The sequence below is a fragment of the Monomorium pharaonis genome, chromosome 5 (assembly GCF_013373865.1).
Source record: "Monomorium pharaonis isolate MP-MQ-018 chromosome 5, ASM1337386v2, whole genome shotgun sequence".
Lineage (NCBI taxonomy): Eukaryota > Metazoa > Arthropoda > Insecta > Hymenoptera > Formicidae > Monomorium > Monomorium pharaonis.
In genome coordinates this window covers 21,252,547-21,266,183 of record NC_050471.1, presented here as the reverse complement: position 1 = coordinate 21,266,183, position 13,637 = coordinate 21,252,547, and the positions used below count along the sequence as shown (strand labels likewise).

The following is a 13,637-nucleotide window of genomic DNA, read 5'->3' as shown; positions in this document are numbered from 1 at the left end:
TAAGCGTAGAATAGGCGTGAATGTCGAAAGACAACGACGCTGCTATAGCAAACGACTCGTGGTTGCATAGCGAGCAAGCCACTCGAGCTATCGAATACTGCGAACAAGCCGTCATAGAAGCACGCGATAGAGTCCGTAGAGAACTAGATAGCGAGTTACCGGAAAACGTCATCCGCGAACGAGAATTCCCATTCGCGAACCTCGACGCGAGTTTGTTTCAAGGCGAATTCAACGCGACACGGCAACACCGTGTAGAACGACGAACACGACCGTACGAGAGTCGCACCCCTAGTCGCGTTTCGTCACGAGGCGAGTTCTCACTTACGTCATACGAGTCCGACATTTTCGACCCAGCTGACTTTTTTCAAACGGACGCGATGCCTAACGACGATCAAGCAGAGACCCAACAATTCATCGCCGGTGCAGAACAGGAATTACAGAATCTGCACCACGAACTAAGTGCTAATGCATCACGACTTGCCCGCACTGCCACGCAAAGAGACGATGTGCAGGAAATACGAGAAGCCTTACGTGCAATGATGCACGAGGTCCGGAGACTGACCAACGAAGTCAACGAGGTGCGAGAAACAAATTCGCGAACACTACGTCCGCACGCGCCTCGACAAACGCGATATAGCCGGCGAGAAACCGCGTTCGAGTACCCGGACGACGACGTGCGCCGACAGAGAGGTCGCGGAATATTATCATTAAAAGAAGCTCGCGGAATGATACCCGAGTTCGACGGCAACGCGAGTAAATTACAGGAGTTTTTGAGCGCCATGACTTACGCGATCGAGAACATAGATCCGTCGGATGAAGTGTCCTTACTAGGCGCGATATTGTGTACCAAACTGAAGGGACGCGCTATGTTAGATTTTCAGACACGACGGATAAGCGATTTCGTGCAATTAAGAACGGAATTAGAATCGTGCTATGCGAGTAAACGAAGCACAACACATTTACAGCTCGACTTCAATACCCTGAAGCAAAAGCCAGGAGAAAGCGCTCGAGCCTACGGACTGCGTACAGATAAGCTCACGATAGACCTGTACGAGTCGATGATCGAAGGCCGACACCAATACACGGCCGAACATAAGCGCATCATTTTAGAAATGCTGCAGCAGCAAGCATTGGAAAACTATCAAATAGGGCTACGCGAAGATACAAAGGCAGTAGTCCGATCGCGCGGATACGTTACGCTACAGGACGCGATAGCAGCCGCAAGCGCAGAGGAAAGAATCAAGGGTCCCGCCGTGAGTAACACGAGACGGACACCCGACTCGCCGAGGCATTACGACAAGTCCGATGCCCGTTGCCGAAATTGCGGCAAGTATGGCCATTACAGTAAGGATTGCCGGAATAACAGGAGCAGTAATAGATACGCCCTGCCGCAACCAGACAAACGTATAAATGCAATCGACAAGCTTTGCAACTATTGCAAAAAACGCGGACACACTCGCAACGAGTGTTGGAATCTACACGGACGGCCTAAAGCAAAGGTACCGAACGCGCAAGGAAAAATGCAAAGCACCGAGATAACGGGAGCGAGAAAGAAAGCGATAACGCAAAAAAGAAACTCTGACTCCGAGCACAGTAGCGAGGAAGAAGGAGCGACGAGCCGCACACAGAGTACGCGCGCTCGAGCGTATCAAGTGACGCACGTAAGACGAGACGGCACACGATGCGACGGTCTTGACCTAATTACGCTCCCAATCAAAGAAACACGCGCTGGTAAAATCGACATGTTGTTCGATTCAGGCGCGACGATATCATTAATAAAGGTAAAAAACCTAAAGGGAAAAACACGAATTTATCCCGAAGAAGTATCACTGGTAGGAATAACTGGCCACCGAGTGCATACTATAGGAAAGATGCAAGCCACTATCACGATAGGCGAGCGAGAAATTAAACACGCCATATACGTGGTGAGAGACGATTTCCCTATGGAATACGAAGGGATAATCGGCCTCGATTTCCTGCGCAAACAGCATGTATCATGCGACTACAAAAATAAGACAGTGACCATAGAAGACGTCACCCTGCGACTTAAACCATATAATAAGATTATTTTAAAACCGCGCAGCGAAACCATCGTTCGTGCAGTAACGAACCGAAATAAAACCGGGGTAATCCGAGCCAAAGAAACTTCGCCCGGCATCTACATTGGCAGATGCATGGTAGAGCCGAAAAATTTTATGTGCCCTATAAGCATAATTAACACCACGGATAGACCAGTGGAAATCACCACACCGATCGTTACCGTGGAAGATATCGAAGAAGATGTCATGCAACAAGTCTATGTCGTGACCTCCGAAACGGAATGCGAGACAAAGCTTCCCCGCGGAGAACGCATATGACAACTATTACGCACGCAGCATCTCAATCCAGAGGAACGAAAGGCACTCAATCGGATATGCAATGAATATCAGGATATATTTCATTTAAACGGAGAACCTCTGACGTGTACCTCGACGGTGAAACACGAGATCAGCACGCGAGCCGACGCCGCGCCTGTGAACGTGCGACCGTATCGCCTCCCCGCCAAACATAAGGAGGAAGTGAGTACACAAATAAAGGAAATGCTGAAAAATAGCATTATCCGCTCTAGTACGAGCCAGTGGAACGCACCTTTGTTAGTTGTGCCGAAGAAAGCTGACTCGACTGGAAAATCACGACTTCGAATAGTGATTGACTTTCGAAAGTTGAATGACTTAACTATTGGCGACTCATTTCCACTGCCGAATATTGATGAAATATTAGACCAGTTAGGAAATGCCAAATATTTCACGACGCTAGATCTAGCGTCGGGGTACCACCAGATACCCATGGCTGAGCATGATAAGCCGAAAACCGCATTCTCGACACCGTATGGACACTACGAGTACAACCGGATGCCGTTCGGACTTAAAAATGCGCCAGCCACATTCCAGAGGCTAATGAATTCTGTGCTTACTGGAATGCAAGGACTTAGATGCCTCGTGTATTTAGACGACATTGTCATATACGGATCAAGTCTAAAGGAACATAACAAGCGCTTAGAAGAAGTGCTATTACGCCTACGGGAAGCTAATCTGAAGCTACAACCCGACAAGTGCGAGTTCCTTCGAAAAGAGGTGAATTACCTCGGCCATATTATTTCAGAGGACGGGATAGCACCCGATCCCGGAAAATTACAGGCAATCAAAGATTTTCCAGAACCACGCAAAGTCAAGGATATTCAATCCTTTATCGGACTTGCAGGTTATTATCGGAAATTCATCAGCGACTTTTCTAAAATTGCTAAGCCAATGACGAAGCTAACAAAGAAAACTGAAAAGTTCGTCTGGACTACCGAACAGCAGATAGCGTTCGATACATTGAAAGAAAAATTGATGACGGCACCTGTGCTACAATATCCGGATTTCACCCAGGAATTCAACGTGACCACGGATGCTTCCGACTATGCAATCGGAGCAGTCCTGTCACAGGGACCGGTAGGTAGCGACCGACCTATTGCTTACGCAAGCCGAGTGTTAAATCGCGCGGAGCAAAATTATAGCACTACCGAAAAGGAGCTGCTAGCAATCGTATGGGCTGTTAAGCATTTCCGCCCATATGTGTACGGCGTAAAATTTAAAATAGTGACAGATCATAAGCCACTTACATGGTTATTTAGCGTAAATGACCCCGGATCGCGACTAATTCGATGGCGATTAAAATTAGAAGAGTATGACTATGAGATCATACACAAGGCCGGTCGAGCGAACGCGAACGCCGACGCGCTGAGTCGAAACGTGAAGCGGGAGGCTCGCGTTACGGAAGACTCGGATAAGATCCTCGCGCTCGAAGAAGACACTGTACACACACAAGTAAACACGCCGATAAAAAATAATGAAAGTATACAGGAGTATACTGAGGAAGAAAAGAAACAGATTCTATATGAATACCACGATGCCCCGACAGGAGGACATCAGGGAATTGAGCGAACGATAAGACGAATACGCCTGAAACACAACTGGCATGGATTAACAGCCGACGTAGAGAGATACATAAAGAAATGCGAACTCTGCCAGAAGAACAAACTCTCTCGCAGAATTAAAGCACCGCTAGTTATCACCGATACACCAAGCAGACCCTTTGAAAAGTGCGCGCTGGATATCGTCGGACCGTTAACCATAACAAATAACGAAAATCGGTACCTGCTGACATTTCAGGACCACCTAACAAAATTTAGTAAGGCTATGCCCCTTCCTAACCAAGAAGCGAATACCGTAAGTAAGGCATTCGTGACGAAAATCGTTTTAGAATATGGAATTCCAGAATGCATTTTAACGGATCAGGGAACTAATTTTATGAGCGAAGTATTTAAGAATACTTGCAAGCTGCTTAAAATTAAGAAGATACAGACGACTGCTTATCACCCTGAAAGCAACGGCGTATTAGAGCGATCGCATCGAACCTTAGCCGAGTATCTAAGGCATTTCATTAATAAAGATCAGACGGACTGGGACGAGTGGATTCCGTATGCTAACTACACCTATAATACCACCCCCCACACCGCAACAGGGTATACTCCCTTCGAATTAATTTACGGGCATCCCCCCGAATTACCTACAGCGCTAGCCAAGCCGCCTAAAAGGACGTACAGCTACGATGACTATGCGCTCGAGTTACGGGAGAGACTACGTGCCACTAATAGTATCGCCAAAGATAATATAAGAGATGAAAAGCAAAAATCGAAAGATTATTACGATCGATCCGTGAAGGAAACTAATTATAAAATTGGCGATAAAATTCTACTCTTCGACGAAACGCTTCGCCGAGGACGTTCTAAAAAATTAGACGCGCAATGGACCGGACCCTATACAGTTACCGAAAGACATTCGCATGTTAATTATACGGTAAAAAGGGGAAGACGGACAGTTCGCGTACACGTAAATCGCATTAAACCGTTTATTGAGGGATAATGCGAAAATAAAAACAAAAGAGAGAGAGAGTATAAAATAATATATACACACATTCATGCACACATGCTAACGCAGGAAGTAGAAATAATAATAAATAAATAAAAATAGACATCAGGTATCCGACCATAGCGATAGACGGGGATCAGCACACGTATATAACCTTACCGCGCAACGATTTACAAAATTGTATGAAGATAAATAAAGATTACCTATGCGAGCGAAATTATCCTGCGAACAGGATTAATCCACACTCCGTGTGTGAAGTCAAAACGTTTTTAGAAACCGATAAATATCACGAAAATTGTAACATTATAAACATAGCGTCTAACCATAGTTTTTGGATAGCCTTAGGCGACTCGCACTCATGGCTATATTCCGTACAGGAAAAACAAACTGTAACATTTTATTGTAAAGACCACGGACAGATAAAGGAAGTGATTGAAAAAACGGGTAAAATAATATTGAAGAACAACTGCAAATTAATGACGGAAGACACGATAATAAAGTCTCCTAAGTTATCACACAGTACAGAAATAGAAACATTTTTACCACAATACAATATTTCTATACTAAAGAACGAAGCAAAGCTAAGCATAAATGCAGTGAAACCGATAGAATTACAAAACATTGTCCTACATTCCTCAAAGTTAGAGGACTTAAACAAACAAATTATAGAAATGGACAAAAGATTGAACGAACAACAAAATACAATTTTTCAATCACCACATTTTATCTATCCAACGGCTACTAGCGGAACAGTGATTGTAATAATACTAGCAATAATAATAACTGTTATTGTAATAAAAAAGAAAAAGAGAAACAGCCATGAGAAGCGAGTCACACTAGACATAGATTCGGAATATACAATTCCCAGATCTATTTTAAAGCGTAGCAGTAGCACGCGTTTTTAATTAAATATACAAAAACTTCGTACCTCCGTTTTTGTTTTTTTTACGGGGGAGGGATGTTGTGAGCGAAACACTCACAACCAATAAATACATATTATAAAATAAAGGAAATAAAATATTAAAATAATAAGATAGCTCGCCGAGAAAGGCTCGCTATCATAAGGTGTCAGGTGACACATGCCTCGTGCGCTGCCGGCCGGTCATCGCACTGGGCAACGCACCAGCCACCTTAACGAAGTAGCGAAGCCAGCTTAGCAACAATCATGCCACCGGAAATGCATACCTGCATTTTGGCAATTGTTGCTAAACTCGCAAATATTTCCCGCGCGCCGGATGCGCGCGGGAATGACCATATATGGTCATACGGAGGGCCCGATGCCCCCACTAATAATTAAATCCGCGACACTATTTAAGCCGCTGCCGAACAGCGGCCAGCGGGATCAGTAATCAGAAATCAAGCCGATACGTACGGCCCGTACAAGTGCATTAAGAGTTCGGGACTTAGCCGCTAGCAAGCGAGCAACGAGACGACGCGGTAGCTCCGAGTCACGCGTCGTATCTAATCTATTGTAACACGACGCGGCACCTTCGCCGACCGCAACCAGTGTACAACACAGAAATAAATCTTATATCAGTTTAAATTAAAATCAGTGAGTGAGTGATTTGAGGACCCTGCCTACAAAACCGCCTCTTTCCGCGAGTTCTAACTCCTTGGGCGACAACGAATCCCAAAAAATCTTTTGTCGCACCGCAAGGTACGGCAAAAATATTTTGTTGTACCGCAAGGCGCAACAAAATACGTACAAAATATTTTTATATTTTTCTTTCTTATACATATTTTATAGTCGCAAACCACACACACACACACACACACACACAAGGCGGGCTACGCCCCTCCTTTCTCGCACCCACCCCGTCCAAGTCGTTAATTCATGTACCATCTGCAATGCGGAATCGTATCGTGTGCAATCAGGTCCGTGTGTAAATGGATCGGTACGCAATCGGATCCGTGTGCAATCGAGTCCGTGTGCAAACGGGTCGATGCGCAATCGGGTCCGTGTGCAATCGGATTTGTGTGCAATCGGGTCCGTGTGCAATTGGGTCCATGTGCAAACGGGTTGTGTGCAAACGGGTCGGTGCGCAATCAGGTCCGTGTGCAATTGGGTCGGTGTGCAATCGGGTCCGTGTCCATTTGGGTCCGTGTCCAATCCCGACTGTGTCCGATCGGGACGGTGTGCAATCGAGACCGTGTCCAGTCGAGTCCGTGTCCAATCGGATCTGTGTCCAATCGAGTGCGTGTCCAATCGGGACTGTGTCCAATCGCTTATATGCGCAATCGGGACAGTCCCGTCATCAACATATTGGAACCACATAGATGGTTTAAAAGGTGCGTTTTTTAGAATTTGATTTTCAAAATGTTCCATAAAAATATTTGCGATGATGGGTGAGATGAGAAAGCCCATTGCTGCTCCAGAAGTTTGTTCAAAGAATTCTCCTTGGAACTGAAAGTAAGTTGACGTTAAACAGGGTTCTATTAATGGAAGGAGATTCATGGAACTTCTGTCGGATTTCCTAATAATGTTCAAAATGTCCTGGACTGGAACATTTGTGAACAATGAGACTATAATATATCAAAACTTACAAGAATATCATTAAATTTTGTTTTGATTTTAGTGATTTTGTTCAAGAAATCTATTGAATTCTTAAGTTGGTATTCATAGTCGAATCTTATTTTAAGATCGTCTTAAGTAATGTCTTAAAATGCTAATATTGTTTTATTAACGTGATTAAATAAAAACGTTTTTTTTTTATATAACTTTAGATGAAACACACATGTAATTAGGTTCCCGAAATAGTCCCAGTTGTTTCCGGTGACAGTATGTTGTCCCTTCGTGTTTTTGTCCAAGCAGTGGGTTTTTTAATGTATCCCATATACTCCCATGGACCAACCATGAGAGATACACAATGCATTTTTCCCATTCACGAAAAAAAGAACATGTAATTAAGTAAACAGATAAATTTATAAATTTTCAAGTGCCGATCAAAAGCAATCTAAAAAATGAAACTGCTCCTGATGTAGAGCAGATTTTTGCTTTTTTTGATATATCTTGAAAAGTATTGAAGATATCAAAAAATGTTTTATACAAAAGTTTTATGGCAAAAATATTTCTATCTAACTACATTAATAAAATTTTAAAAAAATTAAAAAAATTTTTTTAACAATTTTTTTTTCAAAATTTTATTATTGTAGTTAAATAGAAGTACTTTTATTGTAAAACTTTTGTATAAAACATTTTTTTATATTTTGTTTAGTTTACGAGATATATCGAGAAAACGCAAAAATGTCTCAACCTTTGAATGATGGTTTCACCCCTTTAAACCGTTTTTGCCTCTACTAAAAATTTCTAAATTCATGTATTTATCCCCTCTACATTTATGCCAAGTTTCATTAAAATCTGAATTTTCGAGTTTGCGAGGTTCCCTTGCAGTATCGGAGCTCCTAGCCCTGATGATGCAAATTGCAACATTTGTGAAACGTCGGCGCAACGCTATACCAGAACGCGGCATGTATCCGGATGCCCTTTCTATTGAAAGCAATATGTATTGATATATATATATCAATTATTTCGGAATAAAAAATTTTTTATACATTATAAATATCGAATGATAATACTGTATAATTTCAAAACATTTGGTGTAATATTTTGAAAAATTCCTAAAAAATTGCTTATTTTTTTGGCTGTTTACAAGGAACGACCTCCTTAAATTTCTAAGGTATAATTTTTTAACATTAAAAATTTTTGTCTCGTAAAGAGATTGTTTTGTTTTTGTTTAGACTTTGAAGCGTTTTACTGTTGTTATAGGTCCAATGGTTTGGTTTCAAAAATTTGAGTACGCTATCGGTCACTGGTTGCAAAAATCTACGGAACATACAATCGGTTGTGTTCTGTGCAGTCCTGGCTGTTTTTCATTATTTAGAGCAAAAGCATTACAGCAGCCCAATGTGATGGCGAAATATGCTACCAAGTCTACTGAAGCTAGGCATTACATTCAATATGACCAAGGTGAGGATCGATGGCTCTGTACATTGCTTCTCCAAGTAGGTTCCCGGGTAAGTTATTATTTTAAGTCTGTTTTAAAAACTACACTTGGCAATATATTAAAAATACGGAGATTTTTTATAAGTTTAAATATAATCACCCACATAGAAATGAAACCTCAAATAGACGTCCATTAGACGTCTGCCATGGAAATTTGAACTTCCAGTGGACGTTCATTAGACGTCCATTATAGAGGCATTAGAAATCCACAGTTCCGCACTTACTATTAGACCTCCATTAGACGTCGTCAAAGAGGTCTATTAGACGTTGTGTGGATTATTGATAGAGGCTTCACGAAACCTCGGTGGATGACTGGGGGATGTTTTGTGGATCATTAGTAGAGGCTTCATGGAGCCTCGATAGATATATGACTATAGATATTAAGGGGATGCTGGAGTCGTCTGTTTTACCGATTGAACACTAATTTTTTTTTTACTTGGCTTTTAATTAATTTCATAGAATTGTAAATCCTTCTCCAGAATTAAAATATAGACAATAACAAACCCTGCTAGATACAATTTTCTTTAAAAAACAAAAAAAATTAAAAAATTATACTTTTGTGCAGTCGTCTCGTAACTTTCATCCACAACTAAGTTTTAAAGACTCTTTACGTACAAAATAACTGTTATGCAAGGTTGTTACTATAGGAAAAAATAATAATGTGCAATCAGAACAGCTAAAAAGCTTTTGGTATAAGAGAAAAATGTTTATGAAAATTTCATGTATGTGTGAGTGCGGATTCGGAAGAAGTTGATGGGAGCGTCCTAGATGCGCACAGTAATAAACGAACACAGCAGGCTGAGTGAAACGGACACAGTAACAAACGGACACAGACCAAACGGACACAGTAATAAACGGACACAGTAATAAACGGACACAGTAATAAACGGACACAGTAACAAACGGACACAGTAATAAACGGACACAGTAATAAACGGACACAGTAATAAACGGACACAGTAATAAACGGACACAGTAACAAACGGACACAGACCAAATGCGCACACTGCACATGCGCACGGATCAAATGCAATCCATGTACATTGCGAGCAGAGTAAAGTCCACACAGGTTAGCGACTTGGACGGAATGGGTGCGGGAAGGGGGCCAAAGGTCTCCCTTGCACCCCCCCCCCCCGTGTGTGTGTGTGTGTGCGCGCGCGCGCGCGTGCAAAGTATTCACTGCATCACATGGGTTTGCGACTTTCCGTGTGTGCATTTGGTCCGTGCGCATGTGCAGTGTACGCATTTGGTCTGTGTCCGTTTGTTACTGTGTGCATTTATTACTGTGTCCGTTGGTTACTGTGTCCGTTTGTTACTGTGTCCGTTTATTACTGTGTCCGTTCCCAGCGAGAAACGATAATGAATTCGACATCAATTCGACATCGAATCGACATCGAAATGATGATTTCGATGTCGAATCGATGTCGATTCGATGTACTATTTCTCACTGGGTTTGTTACTGTGTCCGTTTGTTACTGTGTCCGTTTATTACTGTGTCCGTTTGGTCTGTGTCCGTTTGTTACTCTGTCCGTTTCACTCAGCCTGCTGTGTCCGTTTATTACTGTGCGCATCTAGGACTCACTCAAGTCGATAAGTAGAGTAATAGAAAAAATATTTTTTTGTTCCTGATATAAAATTTAATTCACAGATTGATATTAATATGTGTACTTTAATTCTAGAAAAGAATTTCCAAATCTATAAAAAAAACATATACGAAATCTCATTAAGATGTGCATGAATGACTCTACATTATCGACCTCGATCAAGTTTGAGAGGCAGTCCAGCATCCCCTTAACGAAATAACAATTTAAAATAAAAATTTTATTTTTTTTAATTATTTTTATCAACAGTTCATCCCAGGTAGCAAGCTCACGTCATTTTGACGTCCCACAATAGTCATTTACTGACTATTCTTGACGTCACGAAATGACGCCCTTATGACATTAAAATGACGGTCGAATGTCACAAATTCCTGACGTCATGAAATGTACCGTATTTTGACGTCCTGGAATGACGTGAGCAATATGTTGTCAAAAAGATCTCTAAAAGATATCCTGCTTCTGAAAATGATAACATAAAGAGACTTCTGAAAGATAACATAATGTCAGAATGTTAACCAATGCGTCGTTTTTTGAGAACAGAAAGATATCATGAAACTGATATCTAAAAGATTTTTTTAATCGGATATCTTTAAACTGCAATTAGAGAAAAATAAAATAAAATAAAAATTTCATTTTTTTTAAATTATTTTTATCAACAACACATATTAAATTTAGGACAAATTTTTATTAATTAATTAAATTTAAATTATATTATTTTATTTTATTCTTACTTGCCGCTGGTAGGTTTGAACTCGGGACCTTAGAATTACGAACCTTGTACTCTATCTGCTACGCCAATTTGACTCATCGGTATGGGTACTTGTTATTGTTTACATATACCTATATGTTATAAACTGACGCAATTATATTATTTTTTATAAAAGCAATTAAATTTTGCAAAACGTTAAAAATAAATAGCATTAATTTATTTACTTATTAATTTCATTGTTAAATTTATCTTTTTCTATAACCTTAATAATTTGATGGAAATTAATTGCGATCTATTTAGCATTAATACTTTGAAGCGTTCAAATGGTTAATTAGATGGTTAACTATATAGATCATACATTCTAAGAAAAATTATAGTACATTTATTATTCTGTTTTTGTACAGTACATAATGAATTTAGATTTTGTGCATTTTTTGTGCGCAGTAATTGTAGACAAGCCGTTATTTTTGAAAACATTATCTTTATAATAATTTTTTTTAATATTAAATGGATTTAGGATGTTATAGGCTGCGTTTCGATATATACTGATCAGTACTGAGAATCTACAGTATATGTGATGTAAACTATAGATTTTCAGTACTGGTAGTGAATATCAGAACGCAGCCATAGTGTTGTCTGATTTCTGAGTCAACTACGACGTGCATGGCTCAAAAATCGAATAGCATTGTGATATCTTTTATGAGACAATAAGCTGATATCATAAGGATAACATTTTCAAGAAACTTAAATGAAACTCTTTAATGAGATATCTCAAAGACCGCTCTTAGTAGATCGTCTCTGATAAATGTTACCATTTTGACATCATTTCCAAGATATCTAAATGTTTTCTTAAAAAAGTTCTCTTAAAGTTGAATATAATATGCTTATATAATATGCTTATGCCTTACGCCTTAAATCTCATTGTAGACACCGCTTTAGACCGTGTCTAAAATACGCCTTAATGACGTCTTTATGTCCCGATTTTGGATGCGTGCTGTCTGGGAAAATAATCGTCAGATCATGACTGAAATATGACTTCGAAATGACGTCACATCATGACGTCAATTTTAGGTCATGTAAAAAAATGGTTATTTTGACGACATATGACCAGATATAACCATTTTGGGACGTCAAAATGACGTGGGCTTGCTACCTGGAATACTAAATTTAGGACAAATTTTTATTAATTAATTAAATTTAAATTATATTATTTTATTTTATTCTTACTTGTCGCTGGTGGGTTTTGAATCCGGGACCTTAGGATTACGAACCTTGTACTCTACCCAGATAGCCAAATAAAGGCAACGTGTTGTTATTTTGCTGTCACTTATTCCCTATTAATTTTATCAAACTAAAGCCAAGGTGTTTCCTCAAACTGTCTGTTGTTCTGACATCATATAAAATTCTACATTAGAATTCAACAAACTGACGGCAAGTTGTCAACATGCATGCACAATTGCTGTCAATGTGACAAGTTTATTATGCCTCAATGCATGCACTTATAATTTTATAAACTCATGAAGATTATTTGCTTTCCTGATGTTAATCGTTAAATCACAATGACAGCAAATTGTGGGCAAGTTCATAATATACATGCAGTGCATTAATTTGCCCGATATGCTTAATCTCGCTTGGTTATCTGGGTGGAAGTAAATGTTCCATAGAGCTATGGAAGTTTAGTGGATTCCTAATAGACGTCTATTTAACTTCCACCATAGAAGAAAACATCCAATGGAACTATGGATGTTTAATGGATCCTTAATGGATGTCTATCTAACTTCTACCATGGAGGTAAACCTCCAATGGAGCCATGGAAGTTTACTGAAGCTTTAATGGACGTCTATTTAATTTTCGCCATGGAGGTAAACCTCCAATAGAGCCATGGAAGTTTACTAGATCTTTAATGGACGTTTATCTAACTTCCGCCATGGAGGTAACTCAGGTAGCAAGGTGACGTTAATACGACGTCAATAATTTGTCATTTAAGATCACAGACGTCATGTTACCAAATTAAGACGTAATAGTAACGTCATTTTTTGATTTATTAATTACGTCAGTCATTTATCCATCCTACAACGTATTTTCTTTGTCATATTCTTGACTAATTAATCACGTCACTTAATTGATCATTTTACGACGTATTAATAAGGTTTATTAGTGACTAATTACCCAGATAGCCAGTATGATGTAATAAAGATATTAGCATCTTGCTACGCATTTATGTCGTCCCTTGTGCTGTTGTTTGCTAGCATTCGGAAATAAAATTCTTTGCACGTTTCGAACATTATGCTAGCATTACTTAAGATCAGTGTCGAATGCTAGCAAATAACAGCACAAGGGACGACGTAAATGCGCAGCAAGATGCTAACATC

General features: G+C 40.0%; 1 protein-coding gene across 1 annotated transcript in view; it reads left to right on the top strand.

Moving 5' to 3' along the window:
- LOC105836116 (chitin synthase chs-2) overlaps positions 1 to 13,637 on the top strand; it is a 59,610-nt gene that overhangs the window by 36,929 nt on the left and 9,044 nt on the right. The window contains exon 10 of the mRNA XM_012679938.3: positions 8,719 to 8,966. Coding sequence (XP_012535392.1) covers positions 8,719 to 8,966 — 248 coding nt within the window. The remainder of the gene's footprint in view (positions 1 to 8,718; positions 8,967 to 13,637) is intronic.